This window comes from Tursiops truncatus, chromosome 13, assembly GCF_011762595.2.
Source record: "Tursiops truncatus isolate mTurTru1 chromosome 13, mTurTru1.mat.Y, whole genome shotgun sequence".
NCBI classification, from domain to species: Eukaryota; Metazoa; Chordata; class Mammalia; order Artiodactyla; family Delphinidae; genus Tursiops; species Tursiops truncatus.
This window is the reverse complement of record NC_047046.1, coordinates 24,868,314-24,895,733: the sequence shown is the minus strand read 5'-3', so window position 1 is coordinate 24,895,733 and position 27,420 is coordinate 24,868,314. Positions and strand designations below refer to the sequence as shown.

Here is a 27,420-nt window from a genome sequence, read left to right as displayed (position 1 = left end):
TTCCATAAACCAAGGAAATCAAAGTACAAAAGCTCCAGGATGAGTGTTTCTGCAACTGCATCAGATGAGAAGCCTGGCGTGCAGTTCGCGGCATATTAAATGAAGGAACGCCGGGCTCTGCTCATCTTCCCTCACCTCCTCCTAAGGAGCTTGTCACTTCCCTCCACACGGATTTTCACACGTACTTCATTTAGTGCAATTAAATGTGTGTAACTGTCTGCTCACATGTCAGTCTCCCTCTCTAGACTGAACTGTTCAAAAGTAGGATCCTGGGAATTCCCTGGCGGTCCAGTGGTTAGGACTCAGCACCTTCGCTGCTGGGGCCCGGATTCGATCCCTGGTTAGGGAACTAAGACCCCGCAAGCCGCACGGCGCAGCCAGAAAAAAAAAATTAAATTAAAAAATAAAGAGGAGGCCACTGAATGAGCAGTGGATGGTGCACCCCTAGTGATGGAGAGCAGAGCAGGTGTGGGTACGGGAGGCCAGACCAAGAGGCCTCGCTAATGGGTCAATGTCAAGGTGAGGAAGGAGGATTGAAGGAGGAAGGAAGATTCCGAGATTTCTGGCTTACGTGACTGGGTGGAATGGTGCTGCCATTCACATGGGGAAAGATGGAAGTTAAGGGACAAGATCTGGTTTCGGATGTGAGAAGATGTCTGGGAGACACGTGGGTGTCAGTGTTAAGTAGCATCTGAATACACTGGGCCTGAGGAGTTCAGAGCAAGGGAGAGGGCTGAAGTCCCACATCTGGAAGTTCTCAGGCACGGAGAAGACACACATGCATGGGGTAAGGCCCAAGTCTGACTCCGAGATCTCTGAGGCTGAACAGATCCCAAATCTCCTGTTAAAATCCACCTTGCAGGAAGACTAACTCACTAATATCATATGAAATGTGATGAGACTCAGAGTAAGATGGTAAAGAACATCAACTAGAACAGAGAACATGTGGTACATGAACACGACTGCCCGCTAGGGCACGATGGATGTTACCTTGAGACGCACTGTCGAACGACTTGATGAGGGTTTTCACCGTAGGGGTCGGCTCGGAGGAAGTCGAGGACCTTCTACTCAGTCCCATCCCCTGCCTCAGGGCTGCCAAGTCTCTCTCAACAGCATTCATGTAGTTATACACCCGGCCACGCTCCTCCTCTTGCCTGAAAACAGTACTGAAATCAGGGCATTTTTGTATACATACTAGAAAATACACATTTCCCCTTCCCAACTGAGAAGTATTAAAAAGTATCAGTTAAAAACAAGAAAATAGTTATCAGTTGAGCTGAGTAAATTACCTGGTCTAATATTCTTATTTGCTTGGTGAATTCCAGGAAATAATACTAAAATTTTTATATCAGGTTATCCTAACTAGGTTAAGTAACCATTAGTTTCCATCTTCATTTGTGTAAGTGTAAGGTGAGAACATCAGTAACCAATTAGCAGTAAAATGGGAGGTGGGCTCAGAACTAGGGACTGTAAGGTTCTGTGCTGTGGAGAAGGCCCTTCCCAGGACAGTGAGTCTGGGAATTCACAGCACATGCAGACAACTGATACCTGCTCTATCTAACATGCCATGCATAGGCGTGGAAATACAAAGAAATTAAATCAAAGCCCATACTCTTAAATTATTTTTTAAAAATGGTATAGTCACCAAATAGAATTTCTACAAAGGGGGAGGGGGGGAAAGCCTGGACGCGTATTGGTAACATGAATCTCCTACATGTTCAGTGTGAGTCAACTAAAAAAATCAATTCCACTTCATTTCTGGAAAGCTCTCATTCACTGAGCAAACACTGAAGTTTACATCTGGAAAGAGATTTCAGCTGCAGAGTTTGCATGTGTTATATAACTACAAGCCAGTTCATACTGTACAAAAATTAAGCCAGTCCGTAGGAAAATTTGTCTTTGGTGGCCATTTGGCTCTTATGACAGAGGTTTTTTGCCAAAATGCCTCATGCTTGGAAGTTTTAATAAAGAATGTACAATAGCCATTATCCAACTTTTTGGTCTTAGAGCCCTTTTCCACTCTTAAAAACTATTGAGGACCCCAAAGAGCTTTTGTTTATGTGGGTTACAGAGATTGACATTTACCATATTAAATATTTTAAATATTTAACTCATCTAAAAATAAACTCAGGGCTTATTAACATAATTAACATATTTTTATGAAAAACAACTATGTTTTCCAAATCAAAAAAATTAATAAGAAGAATAGCAATGTTTTTATTTTTTTTAATTTTTTTAAAAAAAATTTATTTACTTATTTGGCTGCACCAGGTCTTAGTTGCGGCATGTGGGATCTTCCCGGACCAAGGATCAAACCTGTGTCTCCTGCATCGGCAGGTGGACTCCTAACCACCGCGTCACCAAGGAAGTCCAGGGAAGAATATTTTAATGATATTAAAACATAACTATGGCTATTCTTCTTTGATAAACACTAAAACACAATAAGTGGTAGTAACGTATAAGTTAGTTAAAATGTGGAACCTGAAACCATATGAATGAATGAAATTTTCCTACTCTGTCCATCTTGCACTTTTAACGCATATGGATTCTTTACCCACCCAGGATTGGCTGACATCATGCCCTGGTCATACGGAAAATACTGGTTCACAGAGTTACATGGATTTTCCAAGTGTCGGTGCCTGTCATTAAACAATCTACTCTTTAGGGCTTCCCTGGTGGCGCAGTGGTTGAGAGTCTGCCTGCCGATGCAGGGGACACGGCTTCGTGCCCTGGTCTGGGAAGATCCCACATGCCGCGGAGCGGCTGGGCCCGTGAGCCATGGCCGCTGAGCCTGCGCGTCCGGAGCCTGTGCTCCGCAACGGGAGAGGCCACAACAGTGAGAGGCCCGCGTACCGCAAAACAAACAAACAATTTATTCTTTACAAGTCTCTTGTTAATATCACTAGGGATCTCATCAGGAAACTCTTTATGGGAAGCTGCTGAGCTTGCAATGGCAGATACAAGTTTTCCAAAATCCTAACATTCACTTAAAAGCCCATGTTTTATCATTGGTACCAAACACTGTTAGTTGCTTTCCTTGAAGTGACAGGCTCCCTTAATCATTTTCAAGAAATATCCACCAAACACTAAAGTCTGAATACCAATAGCTTGTGTCAGTCATTCTTAAGTAAAAATCCTCACTCCATGAAAAATGAAAACAGCACAAACTACAGTGACACGCAGTGCTCTCTTCCAGACTGCTGCACACCTGGGCACACAGCAGCAGATGCAGCAGCAGCTCCTTACGCGACTTCCCACCCATCTCATAGGACCTTAAAAAGAATACAGTGGGGGGGGGGGGCTTCCCTGGTGGCGCAGTGGTTAAGAATCCGCCTGCCAAGGCAGGGCACATGGGTTCAAGCCCTGGTCCAGGAAGATCCCACATGCCGCGGAGCAACGAAGCCCGTGCGCCACAACTACTGAGCCTGCACTCTAGAGCCCACGTGCCACAACTACTGAAGCCCGCACGCCTACAGCCCGTGCTCTGCAACAAGAGAAGCCACTGCAATGAGAAGCCTGCGCACTGCAGCAAAGAGTAGCCCCTGCTCGCCGCAACCAGAGGAAAGCCCGCGCGCAGCAACAAAGACCCAACACAGCCAAAAAAAAAAAAAAAAAAAAAAAAGAATACAATAGGGGACTTCCCTGGCAGTCCAGTGGTTAAGATTTCGCCTTCCAATGCAGGGGGTGAGGGTTCAATCCCTGGTCAGGGAGCTAAGATCCCATATGCCTCACGGCCAAAAAACCAAAACATAAAACAGAAGCAATATTGTAACAAATTTGATAAAGACTTTCAAAAAACAAATGGTCCACATCAAAAAGAAATATTAAAAAAAAGAGAATATACTCAAGGACCAAGACAGAGTGATATTACTAATTTACTGCTACACCAAGGACATCTGTAAGTGAAACCTGCATTTTGAAAATGAGAGTGGCTGGTGGGGAAGAGCACAATGACCACGAGTACAATTTGGTGCCAAGGCCTTGATCCATCAACAACTGCTGTCCACCATCTGTGCAAAAAGTCAACACAGTGAAGAGGGCAAACAGCACGTCAGCATTATTATGAAAACAGTTTGACCTCGAAGAGCCCCTGAAAGGGCCCTGGGGACCCCTGGGTCTGTAGACCTCACTCTGAGAACTGCTGCTCTACACAATGCTACTTCTCTTAGGGGCACATCCTTTAAGTATGTGTCTCAAACACTGACAGGCTCTCGGGAGCCAGTGGAACAAGTCTCTCAGAGTAGAATTTCAGTCACTTGGGCTACCTTTCGAATGGAGCATTTCTATTCATTCAGTGGTACAAAGGAGGAAGGGTAATGTACTAGTGGAGAATTAATAATCTTCCAACTCATTCCTCCGTGTTCTGCTTATTAAAGAAGCCAAAGAAAAATGGTTTAACAATACTTCCCACTGGGCATCCACTAGACCTAGGCAACAATAAAATAAGACAGCTTTTCCAAGTTGGCCTGTTAAATGTTTTTCTAAATTTTTTACCTAGGGCTGCTTAAGAATTGTTCAAAGTAATGAATAATCAAATTCTTCACAATAACCTCAAACTCTACTGATACTTAATAAAAATCTCAAAAACCACTCTCCCCCGCTCACAGATAGAATCTCACTAGGAACTCAGAGCACATCATCTAAGACTTTTTACGGGTTTCCAAAGAGCTCTATGTTAAATGGGAAAATACCTGTGTGTATTAAGCATAAGACAACTCCTCAAGCAAGCGGTGGAGAGAAATCAGCCTGCATCCTTCACCCGGGTCTCTAAAATACCTGCTAATGGACACTGGCCGTGGCCCTGAGCGCCATCCAGGGGTGTCTCACTTCAGCCCTACAACAACTCTGTGACACAAGCAGGACTGTGTCCACTGCAGAGACAAGCAAACTGAGGGCCTGAGCGAGCCCTCACACCCAGCAGAGGCAGAGCTGCACGGGGCCGAGTCTGTCTGCCTCCAGGGTCCACGCCCTCCGTGAGGAGTACAACCCAAAGAAGAGCAACGGGCTGGGACAGGGGACAGAGGACTGGCGGGAACCACAATGGACCACATGCCAGCGGCCACTCCAACCCCTCCAGAGTTGTTGACTACGGACACTGACAACAGCTCTGAAAGGCCACAGAGACCACACTACTTTACAGGGGTCACAGAGTGAGGCCAGAAAAGGTGAGTAACTTCCACTGGACCCAAACTCAATCACACCAGTGTCAAGCCTATGTTCTTTCCATAAAACCACATCACAGAACCATGACTCAAGTGCTCTCTATTGAAACGTAAGTACAGAGCTGGTTTGTCAAAACATACTTGCGTGACTTTATTTCCTCCAATTCTTTTGTGAGTTTCTCATTTTTTTCTTGAGCCTCATGTAATCGGCGCTTCAGATCACCAATCTCCTCTTGGGCTTCAGATTTAATGTCATTTGCGATGACCACCGCTGTCTGGAGATCAGCCTGAAACTGCCGCCATTCTGCTGATTCTTCCTACATTAAAAAACTAAACTTTTATTTCCAAAAGAGAGCAGTAAAGACTTATTTTAAAGCAATAAAATGTGTTTATGATTAGATTGCTGTAATGCACTATCTCAAATGATGACTAATTTCTTTTAAATCCCAGAGAATTGCTATTACCTATTTCTAACAGAAAACGTAATTATTTTTGGTGAATGTGTTCTTAGTGAGGAAAAGAGTTTCCAGCTGATCTGCCTACTGAGGCATCAGGCACTCAGGGTGCTCAGTATTAACAATGATAATGTCAAGCCTCCCTTCCTCATGGCAGGTATCAAAGTTAGTCTTACGAAAATAAACACAGCATCCAAAATGTACCTCTGAAAAGCTCTAGAAGGTAGATAAATGGTGTGTGAACCACAGTGAAAGATTCTACAGGGAAAAACTATAAATATCCTGACACCAAAAACTAACAGGAAAAAAAAATCAAAAGTAAAGGAAAAGGAAGAGGAAGCCAGAAGAAAAACACTGAATTTAATCTAGGCAGACAAAAAATCACACAAAGAGAGGAGCTGAGGACCTGTACAGCCTGCTGCTTCCTGCAGCCTCCGTGGCCGGGCGTGCTCCTCAGGGCAGCCCCTCTCCCAGAGTTACAGCTGCTGACTGGGCCCAATGCCCACCACCCCAAGGCAGCCTGAGCAACTGAGGCACAACCCAAACTACGAGTCCAGCTTCCCTGACCCTCTGTATCAGAGCAGAGCATTGCTGCCGTCGGCAAGCTGACCAAATCCACAGAAGACAGAAAACTCACAAGAAAAGCAGTTTAGTTTGGGACACTTCATAATCCAGAGCTAATAAACTTTCTTTCCAAAATATAACACTTGCTTCCTAAATCCCTCTTTCTAAAGTTACCACTCATCAATTACTAGTACAATCTTGCAACCAGAATCTAGCACCAGTCCCACTCTGAAGTGACAGCAGTAGCTTTCTGCCCAAAGCCCAGTGGGCTCAGTATTGTAACAGTATCTGAAGCTTCAGACAAAGGAGTGGGGTCAACGACACCAAAGTGCTCAACTTTCAGAAAACTGTGCTTTCTAATGAGATAGTATGTGAAGATTTATCCTACCCGAAGTCGCCTGTGGAGTGTCTTGATTTCTCTTTCCATGTCATGTTTTTGGTCCTGGAGTTTTTTAACTGTATCTGAAAAGACCACAAAAGTTTAAATATTTATTCTTACAACTGTGTTCGAAAGGAATAATATAAAGGGAGGAGGTACTTAAATATGACATTCAGAACGTCATCCTGCCCAAAGACTTCTTATTTTTAATACAAAACTTTAAAAGGAAAAAGGAATGTCCAATCCAAGTATAAACCAGTATTACTTTGTCAGGAAAATATCAAATTTAAATCACAACTTCTGGATGACTTCCTTCCTCAGCCTCTTAATTCTGAAACAAAAAGTTAAGTAAAATCAATTGTTAGAAACACACACACATTGTTGGCTCATAACCAATCAAAACAACACTGACTGCAATTAAAATGGGAGATTTTCATCAAAAGGGTTATTAATCTAAAGTATTTTTGCAAGCATCACTTACTTTACATGCTGGAATAAATTCCAGAAAAGTGGTGAATTAGTAAGATGTTTACAAACTTAATTATTTTGTAACTTGGGGGAGGTGCTATTTAATTCTATGCAAAGTCTTTCACAAAATAAAGGATTAAGTAAATCAATTTCTCAAATTATTTCTAGCATAATATGAATTTCCTTCCAACAATGTCATGCACTGTGAACATCTGATGAGCACCACTACTATGCAAAGGCCAATCTAGACAGAGTGGGGCTGCAAAGATGAAGACACAGCCAAGGCCAGTCCCCTGGGATCCAGAAATGTACAAGGAAGTCCCCTTCTATTTGAAGGTTCTGCTCAAAAACCCCTGCGTCAGGGGAAATGCCTGGGGAGGGCGCCATGCTGGTGCTGCTGCCCAGCGCCTCCCCACGGCTGGTCACTCCGACAGCTCAGAAGCCCATCACTGTCTCTCTGGTTAAGCACCAGAGCAGGCACTTACACCTGGTGACAAACACTCTGACTTCACCGACGCCCCCCTGCAGCAGAGCCCTGTCCTTTCTGTGTTCCGACTCTGCCTTACACAGCCTTGTTGCTGCCACTGCCAACAGGGGTGCGTTTCTTCACACAGAGGCTGAGCACACCTCAGAGCCAGGAGCCACATGCCGAGGTTGCAGCCCCAGCACAGGTAGGCCTGTAGAGTAGAGCAAGTGTATAAGTACACAAGCTAATGGAAGCAGAAGAGAAAGCAATCCTAAGGTCATTACCTAGCATCAAGTGTTTCAATATTCCATTGCCAGAACTTAACTGTTTATTGTCAGGGATGTCAAACCATGGACACTGGTGTTTCTGAGTAAACATTCCCCCTACTCCTTACACGTAGCAGAGGGAACCCAGGCACCGCCAACACCTGTGTGCAACAACATGTACCCAAAACACCTCTTAGGCTGTTAGCTTCCAATCAAGACCCTGAAGTATGAGCAGGCTGATGCTTTTTCTGAGACTGCTCCACGTCTTCCTTCTCCGAATTCCACGAGGAACCTGTTCTGCTGAACCTCTGAAACCTTAATTCAATGTTGATACATTTGTGTTCTGACATTTTTAAAAGGCATGAATTCACTTCAGTAACAATATAAAGTCTAGAATATTTATAACAATTATATGTGTAATGATTACTATAAATACATAATAATGATGTTTTCTAAAGCTGAATAAAAAAATAAATGAGGGGCTTCCTTGGCGGTGCGGTGGTTAAGAATCCGCCTGCCAATGCTGGGGACACAGGTTCGATCCCTGGTCCAGGAAGATCCCACATGCGCGGAGCAACTAAGCCCGTGTGCCACAACTACTGAGCCTGCGCTCTAGAGCCCATGACTCACAGCTACTGAGCCCGAGTGCTGCAACTACGGGAGCCTGCGAGCCTAGAGCCCGTGCTCCGCAACAAGAGAGGCCACCACGATGAGAAGCCTGAGCACTGCAATGAAGAGTAGCCTCTGCTCGCTGCAACTTGAGAGCTCGCGTGCAGCAACGAAGACCCAAAAGCAGCCAAAAATAAAATAAATAATAAATAAAATTAAAAAATAAATAAATGAGAACTTCCCTGGTGGCACAGTGGTTAAGAATTCGCCTGCCAATGCAGGGGACACGGGTTTGAGCCCTGGTCCAGGAAGATCCCACATGCCGCGGAGCAACTAAGCCCCTGTGCCACAACTACTGAGCCTGCGCTCTAGAGCCCACGAGCCACAACTACTGAGTCCGCGTGCTGCAGCTACTGAAGCCCATACGCCTAGAGCCCGTGCTCCGCAACAAGAGAAGCCACCGCAATGAGAAGCCCGCACACCACGATGAAGAGTAGCCCCCACTCACTGCAGCTAGAGAAAGCCCGCATGCAACAACCAAGACCCAATGCAGCCAAAAATAAAATAATAATACATAAATTTTAAAAAGATTAAAAAAAATTTTTAATTAAAAAATGAGATAAAACATGGGTGGAAAAAAAATGGCCATTTTTGGTAGCTAGTAGTCAATTTCCTCCCATTCATCACCCCAAAATTATTCCAAAAAGTTAGGGCCTATGAAATAAAAAGTTAATTAATTACTTTTACTCAGTAATTCAACAAACTGCTCATAAGTACCTACTTTGTATCAGACTTTTTTACAAGGTGCATGAGATATAAGGGAAAGGAAAAAAGGTACAGTTCCTACCCTTTTAGAGACAGAAAAGAGCATGTTTTCACATGCAAAGGATTAAACTTTAAAAGTCTGTCTCGGGCTTCCCTGGTGGCGCAGTGGTTGAGTCCGCCTGCCGATGCAGGGGACACGGGTTCGTGCCCCGGTCCAGGAAGATCCCACATGCCTCGGAGCAGCTGGGCCCGTGAGCCATGGCCGCTGAGCCTGCGCGTCCGGAGCCTGTGCTCCGCAACGGGAGAGGCCACAACAGTGAGAGGCCCATGTACCGCAAAAAAAAAAAAAAAAAAAAAGTCTGTCTCTATACAAGCTGCTTCAGACCTCATTTAACCTGGAAACTTAATGGGCAAACGGGCCACCCAATTTGGCTGAGGGCAAAGTGGACAAGCAGGTGAGTGAGTGAGTCCAATACCCTGACCTGAACCTCCAGAGGAAAGGATGACTCTGGAACCAGCAGGGAACTTGGCTCCGTATGACCTACATGCAGATGAAATCAGGGTCTTGGTGATATTACCAGACATAGACAAGGAATAAGGACAGAAGCTAAAATATTTCTAGTGTGGAAAACACTAGGGGTTACACCTTTCATTTACACTATATTTATGTACAAAAAATATTTTATAATTAAAACAAGCAAACAAAAAAAATGTGTAATTTCTCCTCTGCTGCAAATCCTTTGTCTTTTCTTTTGGTCACAAAGGATCTATCTAGGTAACTTACATGAGACAGATGACAGCAAATCTTGCTGCAGCCCACTTTAACATGTGGTGCCTTGATTCCCAGGTGACACTTTAAGCCACGTGGCCATCTTAGACTGATCATAAAATCTCAAATTTCATTCATTTATTTTGTTCTTATCCTTTTCTCACCAACCTCTACATTCACGGCCACAGAATTCACATGATCACTACTCTTAAAGGACATTCTTTTACCCTCAGCACTACGTTATTTATTGTTGGCATGTCTTCTTTTAAACAGAAGGGAATCTGGCAGCCAGTGGACATATTCAGACCGAATAAAGTGCACTTCAAGTGTCTCCAGGGAATTTGATTTAAACTTTACAAAAGCATTAAAAGTGACAACAAGCTTTTCCTCCCTGGAAACAAAGACGTCTATGCTCCAGTTCTCGCTGTGAAGAGGCTTATTAGCAAACGGCCGCCTCTCCCAGTGACCAGTCACACAGGGCAGCTTAGCCTGCAACTCTGGGGCCTCTAAACGCAGTTTCCTTCCTCAAAGCTTTAAGTGTGAGAGACACTGCCATCTATTGTCTTCAACTCAAATGTAACATTAAATTCTATCAAAGAACAGAAGAACTACTATGATCTCATTTTTAAAATTATAACTCAATTTTACAATGTTATCTTTATTCTAGAAATCAGGTAAATTTCTATTCTCATTGTTATTAGTCCAACTTTGCTCTGAACAATTCTGGGCACTGCCCTGCCCATTTAATAATGGGGTTCATAATCTTTTTCACCACCGAGACCTATCATCACCAACAAAACCAGATCCATCAACCAGGCCTCCATGCTGGTTCCAGTTACAGGTCAATCACTCTTGAGGGTGTCACTGGGCAGCTACCATGGCACAGGATCTACCTACGACCCTTGGGGTGTAAAGTAATGAAAGTTCCACCAACCTTTCCTGCCCTCTGAGTCCCAGAAAACCCTTAGGGTACAGATACCCGAGTACTCAAGTCAGACTCCTGCATCTGGTCAAGAACCTCCAACTGCCATCAGGTGCAATTTTTAGAGGAAGGGAAAGGACCAGAGGAACCTATCAGTTAAAGCTCCACACCTCAGGGGCAGGGGAACAGGGCAGGTGGTGTATCCAACTACCAGACCACAGCTTTACTCCCAAACCAGAACTCCTGATGCAGGAAGAGGACACACATGAGTTTCAAATAAACCATTTACTATTTTTATTTGTCTTTTTTCTTTTTTTAAAATGTTTTGGCCGCACCACGTGGCATGCGGGATCTTAGTTCCCCGAACAGGGATCAAACCTGTGCCCCCTGCAGTGGAAGCAGAGTCTTAACCACTGGACTGCCAGGGAAGTCTCTGTCTCTGTTTTTAATTTTTATTTTACTCATTTTTATCCCCCTCCAAAAAAGTAAATATAACTTTTACCCCTTGATTCTAAAAGTAATGCACGCTCACAGTAACAAGTCTGGAAAACAGAAAATGGTGACAAAAATAAGATTACCTAGCATTTACATTTGGCATATATCTTTCCAGATTCCATATATGTGTGTATTATTTTTAAAGAAAAATGAAATTATACTATTTATACTGCTTCACAAGCCCTTCCATTAAGCAGTAGATACTGGACACCTTTATCAATAAATACAGACCTACAGCACCATTTTGATGGCCATGATAGATGGCCATCGATTGGTTGGTCATCAATGTCTATCAATTGGATATATCATGATTTGTCTCAGCAACCTCCTATTAATGAACAGCCAGAAGGGTTCCAATTTTTGTTATAAACACTATAAGTGTCTTTACAGTTTTTCAGATGTTACTTGAAGACACATTTCTAGAAGTAGAAGAAGTGAAGGACCATTTGAAACTATCAACAGGATCCAAGTCAATCCATTAGAAGGTTCTAGCTCAAGAATACAGAATTTTTTTTTGAGAAGTCACCACGTTAGAGCATTTATGGTACAGAATACACTGAAATCGGTATTTCTTAGGGAACACCATTATGCCTGGCTACAATTTCAGTGTAATGTTGTATTTAAAACTTTTATGGTTTTAATTACAGAAGTAATATACTCAGCTCATCCTCTATGTGACTTGCCTTATTTTGTGCACACATTTCTCCGTGCCTTGTTTATTTTGGCTGATGAAAGAGCAGCCACAGTAGGGATGTGCTAGGCACATGGGTTATTAACTAGATCTCGACTTCTGAAAATACAGGTAGCTTCCAAGTTTCTGTGGTAACCAGCAACTCTGCAGCAAGCATCCACATCTATGTATACATTTGCAAACTTGTAAGAATGTTTCTGAAGAGCAGGTTTCTGGAAGTGGATTGCTAAATTACTGTTGTACTTGAAAAATTATGATCAATACTCCAAAAAAGCTGCAGTATATGAGAGGACCCTTCCTCCTCTCTTACACCTTAGCAATCTTTTCAATTTTTCACACCTGCATCTTGTTTTGAGTTTCTTTGCTTTTTTAAAAGTCAAGCATCTTTTTGTGTCTTTTTCTGACTTATCCATTCATACACTTGATTTAGCTAATGGGTTATTCTAGTCTTATTGATGTACAGAATCTCTTTACATATTTGACATGCATTATAAATATTTCTCTCAATGTCATTTATTTCTGCAACTTTGCTGAATTGAAAATTTCAATTATACATAATCAAATATGAGACTTTTTTCCATTAAGCCTTCCAAGTATTCTACCTTCCAGGCTTTTCTCATCACAGAATTACACAGCTTTCCTCTATTTCCTTCTGCTCCTTCTCTAATCTCAAGCTACCCTTGTTCACCACTGTCGCTAATGTTCCATGTATCAGGATGTCAGGCCCTAGCCCCAATCTTGGGAACTACAGAGGGCAGGAAAAGGGCAGGACTTAACTGCAAGCATGCACAGAGCATTACTATGCAGACACTAAGTGGTTGATAACGTCGCAACTGAGCCAGACCTGAGGTCTCGCTGGTGTCACTACTCGTAATACTAGTCAGCTTTGGTTTGCTGGGCAAGTTATTACCTTTATTTTTGGGGATTCAGTTGAGCTGCTTCTTTATGCTGTTTCTCCCTTAAGCTCTTCTAAGGTGTTAAGTGTCTAATAAGTCCTGGCTGGTCTTTCTTACTTGTAAAGAATGATTAGATCAGTGACTCCTGCATGCTTCTCAACAGAACAAACGGCTAAAGGCTCTGCTGATGACACGAGCCTGCAGGGTGGGTGGGGCCCTCTGGATGTACAAGATGGAACGGGCGGCTTCTGCTGAGGCAACAGGTGTATGTGTGTGTGTATCAGTTTCACTGCAGGGCCAAGTTGCCTTTCCTCTAGGTGGTCTTCTCTTTAAGACAACAGGGCAGGCTGCAGTTACTTCTGGCACAGTGTGAAGGTCGTGCTGGGAGTCCCTGGCACCATACTCCCACCTTACTTAGAGGTGAGCGCAGCAGCAGCCTGGGGGCAAACACCAGAGACAGCCCCGACAGAGGAGGGGGCGGTACAGTGTAGCAATCCCTTACACTGTGGCCTGAGACCGCTGCTGGCCCTGGGGCCCTACGATCCCTGATGTGGAGGTTTCAGTGCCCCCATCCCCAGGGCTCTGCTGGGAACATTATTACTCAGAGCTTTAGTGTTCTCCTAAACTGCAGAATGTTCTATTCTGATTGATTTCTCCACAGCCAATTCCATCAGCTTTATATAAAGTGTTCCAGAAATTACCCCAAATTGCTGACCTACTGATAGGACCCTTCCCCTGTTTTCTATCTTTGCTCAAGCTCATTGTAATTTTTATATCTCTCCTGCCATGTCACTTGGACTTTGGAAGGGAAAGGAAGTATGTATGATCTCAGGCCATCATCTTGAACTGGAAGTCTTAACAGTAGTTACTGAGTGACTTTTTATATCAAATCTTTCCAGCTCAGATGCTGTTGAGAAGTACCGCAGGCCAGGTCTACGCAGCACAGCACTGATGTTCTCTGGGAGGCCGCCTGGACTCCCAACTACATGATACACCTGTGATACTGTCCCACAGATATCACTGATACTCTACTCATTTTTTCCAATCTTTTTTCTCTCTGGATAATGTCTACTGATTGGTTTTCAAGTTCACTGGCTCTTCTGTATCTCTAATTTGTTGTTTAAATGACTCTGTAACTTGTTATATTAGCTGTTTAATTTTCTAGTTCCAGAATACCTACTAGGTTCTTTTTTTTTACAGTTTTTATTTCTCTGTGGAGATTTGCTATTTGTTTGTCATGATGAGCATATTTTCCTCTACACCCTGAGTACAGTTACAGTAGCTGTTTTAAAATCCTGTCCATTAATACCAAAGTCAGAATCGCTTTGGGGTAAATGAGGAGTGACTGCCAATGGGTGCAGGATTTCTTTTGGGGGTGATAAAAAAGTTCTAAAATTGACTATGGTGATGGTTTCATCCACAGAAGAATATCTCAATTTCCCAATTAATAGCATTCCCTGTCATCGAGTCCCTTATACCAAGTGCTGACTTAGCATCAATCCCAAATGCTAGAATTCTCTAGGAAGAAAATTAACTCCTATCAGACTATGGAGATGTAACAACAAATTATAATGCATGAAATTTGTTTGGATCCCAGTCCCTATAAAAAACTATAAAGGACATTTTGGGGACAGCTGGGAAAATCTTCACATGGGGTATTAGATGATGCTAAGAAATTACGACTAATTTTACTAGATGTGATAACGGCATTGTGGTTTCGAGGAGGATGTTTAGAAGGTGCATGCTGAAATATTTAGAAGTTAAGTACCAAGAAGTCCACAGCTTACTGCCAACTGATTCAGTTAAACACACACATACAGAAGGCAAACACTGCAAAATGCTACCCACTGTCACATCCAGGCAGGAGGTGCTAACTACCACACTACTCTCACAGTATTTCTATACATTTCAACTTTTCATTTCAAAAAACTGCGGAGAGAAACTACATGGCTAAAAAAAAATTTATTAAGGTTTTACAGCCATTTTTTTTTTTTTTTGCGGTACGCGGGCCTCTCACTGTTGTGGCCTCTCCCGCTGTGGAGCACAGGCTCCGGACGCACAGGCTCAGCGGCCATGGCTCACGGGCCCAGCCGCTCTGCGGCATGTGGGATCTTCCCGGACCAGGGCACGAACCCGCGTCCCCTGCATCGGCAGGCGGACTCTAAACCACTGCGCCACCAGGGAAGCCCTTTTCAGCCATTTTATGGTTAAAATTCATACAATGTCAATGTAACTTTTATTTTGGCAATGATAAGGAAAATTTTGTCCCAGGAATCCTTATCACCTAACAGTTTTCTAGCTATTACCCCAATTACCACAAGGTGTCACTCTTTCCACATTCAAATCAAAGGGTTTGCAAGGGAAAAGGCTATTCTTATCAGTACAAAATGGAAAACACACTGAACTCCCAAGTTAATCTGAAAAACTTTAGAACCTCTTATATTTAGGAAGTAAAATTAGATAACTTTCTCAGTTCAGTGACAATGAAATACAGACTAGATATAAATGTTAAACTAAAAGTTTTTTTAAACTTTAGATGAAAAAGTTCATCACTATGTAAGAAATACAATCCCACAATCCACTACTTCAGTATCCAGATACCCTGGAATATTCCAAATGACCCTGGGGTCAACCTACAGATGCTGGGTCAACTAGCCAGAGCTCAGAACTGCCACCAGACGCATTTAGGGCTCCTGCAAATGACTGTCTCTTACCTGGAAATATCAATAGTTCAAACCTCCCCTCCACCCCACCTCTGTATCCACAGCCCAGGGGCTCTGGCTACTGTATTAACACGCTGTATCTGCCTGTCAATCCGCTGTCAGGGAATAAATAGTAAACCGTCAGTGCTCAAAGGAGCAGCATCATGAACCAGAAATTTTAAGAGCTTTAACCAAGGCATCCAAAAAGGTTACCTCCATTCTCCCTGTCCCCACCAGGCCATCATTAAAGTGTATTACAACTTAAAATCTGTTAAATTTGAGGAATCTAGATGAAGAACACATAAGAATTTCTTAAATGTATTATTTGGAAATAATTTCAAACTTACGAAAAGGTGCAAGAAGTAACACAAAGAACCAAACACCCATTTACCTCCTTCTCAGATTCGCCTACTGTTAATAGTTTACCATTGGTTTTATCATTTGCTATCTCCTATCCCTGTCCGTCTGCCTCTAATTGTCCCTTTTTCCTGAACCCTTAAGGATATACATCACAGTCCTTCACCCCTGAATATTCAGTGTGTGGTTCCCAAGAATACACAGACACAGCTGGGTTATCAACTTCATAAATTTATACTGACACAATATGTTTACCTAATCTCACACACATTCCAGTTCCATCACCACACCTTTACAGCAGCTCCCGACAGCCCTGGAGCCAGTGCAGGCACAGGGAGTGCATGGGTTGTCCTCCTCAGCCTCCCACAGCCTGGAATTTTCCCTCAGCCTTTGTCTTTTATGACACTGGCATTTTTGAGGATACAGCACCATTCGATCCTGCGCTTTTAGTACAACATTCCTCATTTTTTGTCTGTTTAATGTTTCTTTATGATTAACTGAAGCTATGCCTCAGCCAGAATACAGCCTAGCGATATCCATGTGCCTCTGTCACTTACATGATCACCCAATCACCAGGTCACAGTGTTGCCCAATTGTTCCACTGTGTAATTTCTGGTTGTTTCTTTTTCCTCACTTGTAACATAATAAACAGTCTGTGGGAAGACATTTTAAGATCATGCAAATTTCTGTTCCTCATCAAATTTTCCACACAGAAATGCTTTGTACTATTTTTGCAACTTTTTTTAAAGTCTGAAATACTTCCAAAACAGTTTTTTAGAATCTTTTAAAAAGCAAACAAAGCAACTCAAAATCTGAGTTTCAAGTCTACCTGATCATAAAATCTCCGTGAAAGGGAGGAATATTAAACAAATAAACAAAAACCTGTGCCTCAGGCATAAGATTATAAAGGATAAATATTTTTTGGTCTCAGTATACTTGCAACCACTAGACATTGACAACAAATGGCTTTTCCTAAGATCTAGAAAGTTAACAACCCCATTAGATTCTCACTTAAATGATTTTCCATAATTAAGCAGTTTTAAAGAGATGCTTCCACTTAACAGTCCTTTAGGAGCCAAATAGCAGCCGGAAGACTGCCAATGGCCATGGGAAGCTCTTGCCCACACGTGTATCTGCCGGCCACTGTGCTCCTGCCTTTGAACCCCTGCCCCCCAGGCAGAGCCACGCCCCCATCCCCACCCCGTCACTTTGCTACTTAGAACGCAAACTCTTCCCACACGTTAAGACAGGTGGGACCTCACTTACTCTCTAAGTCAGAGATGATGAGGTTGTCATGAAGCTTCACCGCCCGGTGCTGTTCTACTTCGTCTTCAAGTTCAAAGATCGTTTCTTTCATGTCACTCCTTTCTGTCTCTTTTTCTTCCAGCTCTGATCTTAATTTTTCTAATGTCATATTCAGATCTTCTATTTGCTTCTTAGCTTCTTCTTGGAAGGCTCTGTATTCATCTTCTACCTGTGCAAAATTGATAGTGCAGATCAGAAAAGTAAGAGTTGTTCTAAGATAAGTCCTAGGACAGAGGCACACCTTGTCTCAGCAGGGAGCTGAGCGTGAGATGCTCTGCGTGAGCAAGAACGACCTGTGTAATAACTGGGTGGAAGGCGCTCTCCAGTAACATGGACTTCACACAGTATGCTTAAGCATGATCTGCTGCCACATCACTGACTGAAATTACACTGACATCTCACTGAACTTCACTACATTATTTATGAGGAAATTTTGGAAATTTTCCCTTCTCCAAAGTTTGGACTGAAGGCATGCATCTGATTAATGATTAACATGCTTTCCCACAAAAATGATGTCTGATTTGTGACAGTTTCAAAATCAAATTAAAAATGGAAACAAAAAAGTTCTCTAATATAGTCAGTGTTAGTTCATAGTGGCCCCCAATATACATGCTCTGACAAATACCACATCTCCTAAACTGTATCTATGAAAGTTGTCACTTAAAAAATTAAGGTTTATATTATTCAAATTTTGAGCAAAGATATACTGTTTCCTACTTTAAAAAATTTTTGCACTGAAACAGGAAATAAAATGTAAGCTAGGATAATTAGATAAGTCATGCAAATAAACACTACATCGGGGACTTCCCCGGTGGTGCAGTGGTTAAGAATCCACCTGCCAATGCAGGGGACACGGGTTTGATCCCTGGTCTGGGAAGATCCCACATGTGTCAGAGCAACTGAGCCTGCGCTCTAGAGCCCGCAGGCCACAACTACTGAGCCCACGTGCCACAACTACTGAAGCCTGCACGCCTAGAGCCTGTGCTCCGCAACAAGAGAAGCCACCACAACGAGAAGCCTTCGCACTGCAACAAAGAGCAGCCCCTGCTCGCCGCAGCAAGAGAAAGCCTGTGCACAGCAACAAAGACCCAATGCAGCCAAAAAAATAAATACATTTATTTAAAAAAAAATAATAAACACTACATCAGCAACCGCGTGGGGCTGGCGACTGCCAGCAACCCTGGGCTGCAGTTCTGACTGAGTCCTCACTATCACACTGCGTGTAAAAAAAAGGGGGCTGGGGCTTCCCTGGTGGCGCAGTGGTTGAGAGTCCGCCTGCCGATGCAGGGGACACAGGTTCGTGCCCCAGTCCGGGAAGATCCCACATATCGTGGAGCGGCTGGGCCCGTGAGCCATGGCCGCTGAGCCTGCGCGTCCGGAGCCTGTGCTCTGCAATGGGAGAGGCCACAACAGTGAGAGGCCCGCGTACTACCAAAAAAAAAAAAAAAAAAAAAAGGGGGGGGCTGGACCAATGATCACTAAGGTCCCCACCAGCAACAAACCATGGGCCTCTAAGAAATAGGAGCCTTCACACTCCAAAAGTAATTTTAAATCATAACAGAAGTCTACTTGAAAAACTACAACCACAAAAGGATAAGAAGAGGCAGACATTGCTGGTCCCACAGACTGGAATACTGGCTCTCTGTTTTTCTTATGCCAAACTACACTACAGAGGAGGATGTAAAACTGCATGACACACTCCCCTGGGCATACCCAGAACTAGGCACAACTTCTGTTACAACTTCAGTTAGTTGTAACTCCAGCCCCATCCTCTCACAGGCAGGAAAACAGTAACAAAGTACCAGCGAGTGGAAGTGACGTTATTATAAGAATACTTTTCACTCCATCCCAATACAAGAAAACCATTCTGAAGCTTAAAAAAAATATCTGATTAACAAAAGCTAATGACACACCACCAGGGCTGCTGGCTCTCAGTAAGCATGCCATGTACTGCAGCCGCATAACACTGGTCCAGAACATTCTATCTACTTAAACAGTACCTTTGCGATGGCGTCCTGCAATCGATTGGCATCGTTCCGGGTGTGAGCCAGATCTTCCTGCAGGCTACTGGCCAGAGTCTCTGCTTTTTCTTTGTCCAGCCTGACACTCTCCAGGAGATCCTGAATGTCAGACTTGTCTCCGGAGTTATGGATGGAATACAGCTCCGCCACTTTCTGCTTCTCGTTCTCCAGCTGGGCCTTCAGGCGATTCATCTCGATCTGGTCACTGGCCACTGTGGCTTTGAACTCCTCCAGTGTGGCTGCCAAGGCTGCCTTGCCCTTCTGCTCAGACTCAACGATTCGCTCCATGTGGTGGTTGCGCTCCTTGAGTGCCCCGATCATCTCCTGAGCTTCCTTGTTGTCTTGCTCAGCCATCTTCAAAGTATTGCTTAAATGCTGCTGGACGCCAAGAAGCTGCTCCCGTTCAAAACGGGTGTTCTCAGCTAGATCCATGTAGCGTTGCTCCAGTTCCATGTAGCGTCCACTTTTTACATCTTCGTCTATGACATAGGAAATGTGATGCTCATCTAGAAGGGAGCGGAAATATTCGATCTGTCGGCTGAAGTGTTCCAACTTATCGCTTTGCTGACATAACGACTCCATGAGAATCACCTTCTCCTCTCCGAGCCTTTCGTTTTCGCTGTTCAGCTCCTGGGTGATCTGCTGTAGATCAGCGAGCTCTTGCAGAGTCGCCTGAAGTTCCTCACTCGTACTGTGTTGGTTCTCCTCCATCTGGTGTATCCGTTCCGTCAAACAAGCGACGGACACTTCGCTGGCGTTCCCGCTGCTCCCCTTCCGAGAGCGCTCTATGCTCGGAATGCCTTCTGACTCCGAGGACGATGGTGCGTCCAGGGCGTCATCGCTGGATGTGAGGGGCTGGTACACCTCGCTGCACTCGCTGTCCAGGTTGTCCATAGAGTTACTGTGCTGATGGTCCATGAGGGTGTTTTCATCCTGGCTCAGGAGATCCTCCACTGACCCAGGGGCAGAGCCCTCCACCGAGGAAGTCAGAGTGCCCCCTCCATCGCTCTGGTTACCAGGGGTGATCTCTGGGCTCAGGGACTGATAGCCAAACAGTTTTTCAGAATGGTCTAGCCTCTGCTCCAGGGAGAAGCCCAGTGCGTTCAACCTGTCCTTTAGCATTCTGTTTTCATTTTTCAGCTGGTTGAGCTCCTCGCGGATGGCAGTATTCTGTTCCTGTAACTGCAATAAAGTGGACTCGACGTCGGTGGGCTGGTGAACAATGATGGCTTCCTTCTCGGACTTCTCATCCCCCTCAGGAGGGTCCTCGTTAATGCCCAGCTGAGCACGCATGTCTCGGAGTTCATTTCTCAAATGTAAAATCTCCACGTCTTTGGTTTTTGCCAATGTGAGAAGATCCTTCACTTTGGCTTCCAGAGCAGCTTTGTCACTGATCTGATTGTCCGATTTGGACTTGCTCATACGAATGTCGCATTCCGTAGCCGTGCGACTGCGGGAACGTTTAGCCAACGCCATGTCATTAGCCCCCTGACCTGCAGAAGGTAGTTTTTTGCTCTGGTTTAGTCGGGTACGTTCACGTAATCTTTCTCTAGTAGAACTGGATTCTTTATTACCTGTGGAAGTGCTCCGCTTGGTTGAAGAACTTGTGCCTACATGTTTAAGACAAAGAATATAAGGCAAAAACTTAGCAATAGAAAGGCACATAGTGGGACTTCCCTGGTGACGCAGTGGTTAAGAATAAGCCTGCCAATGAAGGGGACACAGGTTCGATCCCTGGTCCAGGAAGATCCCACATGCCGCAGAGCAACTAAGCCTGTGCACCACAACTAATGAGCCTGCGCTCTAGAGCCCATGAGCCACAACTACTGAAGCCCATGCACCTAGAGCCCATACTCTGCAACAAGAGAAGCCACCACAATGAGAAGCCCATGCACTGAAACAAAGAGTAGCCCCTGCTCGCCGTAACTAGAGAAAGCATACGTGTAGCAACAAAGACCCAACGCAGCCAAAACTAAATAAATAAATAAATAAAAGAAAGGCACATAGTTATGCCCCAGGTTGAATGAGATATAATCTAAGGATCTATAATCATAATCACACAGTGATTCTGACCTACACTAATTCTGCCTGAGAGTCTGGTTACTGTAAAGTTGTTTCCTCCAAACTGGAAAATCAATCATCTTTTAATTATCAATTAAATGAAGCTATTACTGAGTTGAATACCGCAAAGGGGTGAGTTTTATGGAATGTGAATTATATCTCAATAAAGCTTTCACATTAAAAAAAAGCTATACACATGAACTTGAATCCCAAACCATGGCTTTCAACAGGTGGCCAGGGACATAGTATCTAGGGCAAGCCAGATGAAGGTGACTCTAGGGATAGCCAGTCAGGTAGCAAACTAACTGCAGAAACAGACAGTGAAGGAAGATTACAGATGACCAGAAGTGAGAGGCAGCCTGTGGACAAACAAAAAACCTAAGCTACCTACAATAACCACAAAAACTATGATCAAAGTAAATGCAAAAAATTTTTCACACCATAAAATGCCACAAAATAGTACCAATAACAAGAATTATTAGAATAGACAACATGCACTTATACTTACTACACACACATATTAACACTTCATACACATTTACACAAGCTTCATTATCATCATCCTGTTTTACAGACAAAGAAACCCAAAAAGAGATGTTAAATAATCTGCTGACATCCCACAGGTAATACATGGATGAGCCAAGATTTACACACAGGCAGGCAGTCTAAGCAGTATGCCACTCTGCCTCCCTAAGTGTTCGAAAACGATGATGCATCACTGCCAAGTTATAACAGCACGTTCGTCAAATATGCTGCACAAGGCACACCATTACTTAACTGCTAAAATTTTAAACCTGTGCAAACAATTGACATGATCATGTATTTAATATAAAAAGAACAGGAGTATGTTTAAATACCCACAAACACTTAAGGAAATCATTAGACTATTTTTTACTTTGAAAAATAAGTCCTAGACCTGACCAATAAATATTTTTAAAGAACCAACTGGTTCTTTATGTGGCAGGCACCAGGCTAACCAGGTAACGGGGAGTAACAGGTCTACACGAGGGCTTCCCTGGTGGCGCAGTGGTTGAGAGTCCGCCTGCCGATGCAGGGGATGCGGGTTCGTGCCCCGGTCCGGGAGGATCCCGCGTGCCGTGGAGCGGCTGGGCCCGTGAGCCGTGGCCGCTGGGCCTGCGCATCCGGAGCCTGTGCTCCACAACAGGAGAGGCCACAACAGTGAGATGCCCGTGTACAGCAAAAAGAAAAAAAAAAAAAAAATTGAGATGTAGAAACAAACTGCTGCTAATGAAGGAAGAAAGAATGGTAGGACTGGAATGAATGGATCTAGGCATCAACCATCAGAGGCTGCTAACAACATGGAACGGGACACGGCCAGAAACAATGGGCCTCCTGACGGACAGACAACTATTACCTAGGAAGGAATTGGCGGGGGTAAGAGGAAGGAACCTGAGTCTGTCCCATCAAGGCTCTAAATTCAATGACATTTATAGTAAACAGAGAGAATAAAAGAATAAAATCAAGGACATCATAGGAATGTGACATCAAAATCCAGATCACGGGACTTCCCTGATGGCACAGTGGTTAAGAATCTGCCTACCAATGCAGGGGACACTGATTCGATCCCTGGTCCAGGAAGATCTCACATGCCGCAGAGCAACTAAGCCCGTGTGCCACAACTACTGAAGCCCACACGCCGAGAGCCCGTGCTCTGCAATGAAGAATGGCCCACGCTCGCTGCAATTAGAGAAAGCCCGCTTGCAGCAGCAAAGACCCAACCCAGTCAAAAATAAATAAATAATTTAAAAAAAAAATCCAGATCACAGGAGGCAGTTTCATAGTGGTCCAGTGGTTAGGGCTCGGCGATTTCACTGCCAGGGCCTGGGTTCAATCCCTGGTCGGGGAATTAAGATCCCGCAAGCCACACAGCACGACCCAAGGGTGGGGGGACATCAAGATCATGGGAAACTCTACAGATCAAACAACCAGTTTCCACAAAAATTAAATTGCAAGAAAAAAGTGGGATGAACTCATAGATTTAAAATGAAGATTTAAGAGACACTTCACCAATTACTATATATGGACCTTAAGTGAATCCTGGTAAATCCTGATCCAAGCAAATAAGTAAATATATGTATGTAATATTTATAAGACAGAAATTTAAATATTTACTGAATAATTTATGATTTGAGAAATGGTTATTAATTATTTTAAGGACCGATAATGGTATTATGAATATATTTTTAAAAGAATCCTTGTCTTTCAAAGATAATTAAATATTTGTGGATGACATCTGGAATTTGCTTCAAAATAGGGGAAGGTGGGTGTCAAGGAGCTAAGAGTGGCCATCAGGTGATAAGGGTGATGAGTACACAGAGATGAAATACCAGATACTTTTGTGCATGTTTGAAATTTTCTACGATTAGATGGAATTCCCTAAATACCTGTGCACTCACCTACTCAAACACAAAGGCAGTGTAACCCTCACACCGAGTGCGCGCCTACCTGTGCTACTCTTGGGTCTGTTCTCCATGGTGCTCATGGCAGGGGCGGATGCTGACGGTGCTGCGGAAGGGCAGGTGCTTTTCTTCCCTTTGACACCATTAGTCACAGTCACCCCTCCAGCCATCCCAGCTAAAAGGTCATCACTGCTCTTGGTCTAGAAGCAACAGAAGATAAAAACAAATTGATTAGATGAAGCAAGATTAAATAACATTTTGACACTAAACAAAGCCCTTGACTTTCACGCTGAGTTCAAGAATTCTACAAGGACTTTCTGACAGTTACCAAGCAGCACATCACTCTGTGCTACAGAAACAGAACTTCTTCACTGCTTCATAAATGATCACTTCTTTTTTTAATTAATTTTATTAATTAATTAAATTTATTTAGTTTAGATTTTATTAAATCTTCACCCTAGTATATACTTTTTTTTTCTTTTATAAAGCCATTTTAAATTTTATTTTATTTAGTTATTTATTTTGGCCACACCGTGCACAGCATGCAGAATCTTAGTTCCCCACCCAGTGATCAAACCTGCGCCCCCTGCATTGGAAGCACAGAGTCTGAACCACTGGACCTCCAGGGAAGTCACACACACACACTTCTTTTTAAAATATGAAAATCATAATGTACTCAGAGATGTTATGGAAGCCCACTGTGTGCCCCCACGTGCCAGATTCAGTGAGGGGTGGGAGAAAGTGCAGACATCCTCCTTGCTACCGCTCATCTAGGATGTGACTCTAGGATAGCAACATCACATGTGCTATCTCAGGAAAGGTCTGTAAGGCCACAGGAAACGCCACCTTGCAGTTTCTAGAGAGAAGCAGTACTGAGGGTCAGGAGGAATCTTCACTGCTCTGAAGTGATGCAACGATGGAGCCAATGTCTAAAAGAAGTTATTCTGAAATTTATTTTTCTTACCTCTATTTTTTTTTGTAGTCTAATTTAAGCCAAAATTGAAAGGAGGGTTGTTGTTTTTTAAAGCCTAAGTAATATACAAATAAAAAATTAGAAATTTTATGGTTAGAGTGAGGGTTAAATGATCATACTACTCGAGAAAGACCATTTGTAATATTTATTTATGTTTTATGAAGATGATTAAAAAAATGTGAGCTTTTTAAAAAGAAAACAAGCACTCTGGAGAACTGGATTGGGTATAAAATTGTTACTTAAGAAAAACAGTGAAGAAATCTGATTTTACTTCTCCTAGAAATGAGAGAGAACAAAGAGGAGTTAAAGGTCTGTGGGGGGAAAAAAAAACCCTGCTTTTAAATAAAATAACCAAAAGTTTTGCCCACTAAGGTGAAGGCACAAGTTAACCAGCCAACTTATGCTGTTTCCCATTGAGATAATCACCCTCGGATAATCACAATGAATTCATTTCTACAAATTAAAATGGTTCAAAAACAACTCATCTCTAAATCTGAAGCCTCTCCCAGTTCTAAATGTCAGTGACTGGATATGGAGTAGTACCATTAGGTAGGTCAATCTGTCTCACTAAAAAAGAGGCAGAAAGAAGATTAATGTTTTAAATGAATTGTCAGAATTAAGCTTTGGTAATTTAGGGTTGTCATATTATGAAAAATCTAGATCACATAATAAGGAAGGGGGATATTGCATTAATCATTAAGGATTGTTCATATTTTTTTTTTTTTTTTTTTTTTTTTGCGGTACACAGGCCTCTCACTGTTGTGGCCTCTCCTGTTGCGGAGCACAGGCTCCAGACGCGCAGGCTCAGCGGCCATGGCTCACGGGACCAGCCACTCCGCAGCATGTGGGATCTTCCTGGACCGGGGCACGAACCCGCGTCCCCTGCATCGGCAGGCGGACTCTCAACCACTGTGCCACCAGGGAAGCCCTGTTCATATTCTTTAAGACTAGTATTTCTTAATGAAACTGGTTATCAAGTATGATGCAAAAAAATAATTGTAAATCAAGTTACACCCCCTTCCTGTCTTTGTACCTCGTCTACTAAGCAGTAAATAAACTTAGCATATTCTTACATTTTCAAATTATTTTTTATATTGTTAATAAAAGTTAAAATTATCTTTGAACTAATTTTCCTTCCTCCATAAGTTAGATATTCTTTCCTTCCATAATAATTACATCTGAAGACCACCCTACATACTCCTGTGAAAAGTGGCTGAATTGTCACAGTTCTCTGTTTACAATTTGCCTTTGGGTAATAGCAAAGTTAAACATACATCAGAGCACCAAACCAAAATCTATGCAGTTATCACAATAACTAGAATAATACAATATTGTCACGTTAATTAACCAAACTGTATATATAGGCACTTGATTTATGACCAGAGAAGCAGTACAGAAAAAATGGAGTTTTCAATAAATGGTGCTAGGTCAACTGTATATTCACAAAGGAAAAAAGATGAATGAGCCCTATTTCACACCATATCAAAAATAAATTCCAAGGCTTTCTATCATTCAAAATCCTGAATGATAAAACAAAAAATTGAAAAATTTGACTACATAAAAATCTTAAGGAAAAATTTAAATTTTTGCATGGCCAAAAAAATAAGCAAAGTTTAAAAATAAAATCCACACATGAGAAACTAGGTAAGTATACTTGCAATACCTCACAGATAAAGGGCTAATATCCCTAATACACAAAGAACTCTCAAAAATTAAGGGGAAAGAGACCAAAAAACACAAAGAATAGTGAGCAAAATGAACAATCACATACAATCAACTCACACAAATGTACGAAAGAAGGTGATTAGTCAGACTAACTCATATTAGAAATACAAAGTAAACAACATTGAGATACCACTTCTCACCTCAGACTGGCACAAAAGGAAAAAGTATGACACACTCCTTTGGGAAGGATGTGAGGAAACAGGCACTCTCATAAGTTGCTGGCGAGAATGCAACTTGATTGACAGAGCCTTATGGAAGGAGTCTGGTGACATCTAACAAAGCTACATACGCCTTTACCTCCTGCCCAGCAATCCCACTTCTAGGAATTTAAACCTGAAGACACACTTCCAATAAGACAAAAATACATATGCATAAAGTTACTCATTGCAGCATTGTTTTTAGTTGCAAAATACTGGAAACACCTTAAACGCCTGTACATAGGTTAGTAGCTGAATAAACTATATATATCCATACAATGAAATGTTAAACAGAATGAGAAAGACTGCTAAAAAGTGGTGTGAAGAGATTTCTAGAATACGTTAAGTGGAAAAAAGCCAAGTGCAAAAGTATATCTAATTATGTCAACTTTTGTGTAAGAAAGCAGAAATACAAAATAAACATCTGCTCATTTATGCAAAAAGAAACATAGAAAAACTAAATTAGACTGCTTAGCTCTAAGCAGTGGGTGGAGACAGAGTAAGGAGTATGGGGGGCACTTCTCTGACCACATCTCATACAGTTGTGACGCGTGGAACCACGGGAGTGCTTCACGTGTTCACAATGAATAATTAAACAAGGGTGGGGGACCCTAAAGTGGAACACAATGGGAACAAGTGGACACAACTCCATTTCAAATGAGTCATACAACCACATGGGGTTGGAATGGGGGCAATCAAGTATCTTTTGAACACACTATTTTGACCATAAACCCTCAAACCCTCAAGCTAAA

At 42.9% G+C, this 27,420-nt stretch overlaps 1 protein-coding gene across 7 annotated transcripts in view; it reads right to left on the bottom strand.

Annotated features, from left to right (window-relative positions):
* SPECC1L (sperm antigen with calponin homology and coiled-coil domains 1 like) overlaps positions 1-27,420 on the bottom strand; it is a 121,416-nt gene that overhangs the window by 57,147 nt on the left and 36,849 nt on the right. For 5 of the 7 annotated variants that reach the window (XM_033837287.2, XM_033837288.2, XM_033837290.2 and 2 more), the window contains 6 exons: positions 23,820-23,973; positions 19,272-20,902; positions 17,233-17,440; positions 6,570-6,643; positions 5,304-5,479; positions 991-1,154 (listed from right to left, as the gene is read on the bottom strand). In XM_033837287.2, coding sequence (XP_033693178.1) covers positions 991-1,154; positions 5,304-5,479; positions 6,570-6,643; positions 17,233-17,440; positions 19,272-20,902; positions 23,820-23,973 — 2,407 coding nt within the window. Of the gene's footprint in view, positions 1-990; positions 1,155-5,303; positions 5,480-6,569; positions 6,644-17,232; positions 17,441-19,271; positions 20,903-23,819; positions 23,974-26,611; positions 26,714-27,420 lie in introns of those variants that run through there. The other 2 variants (XM_033837292.2, XM_033837291.2) reach the window with 2 other exon arrangements.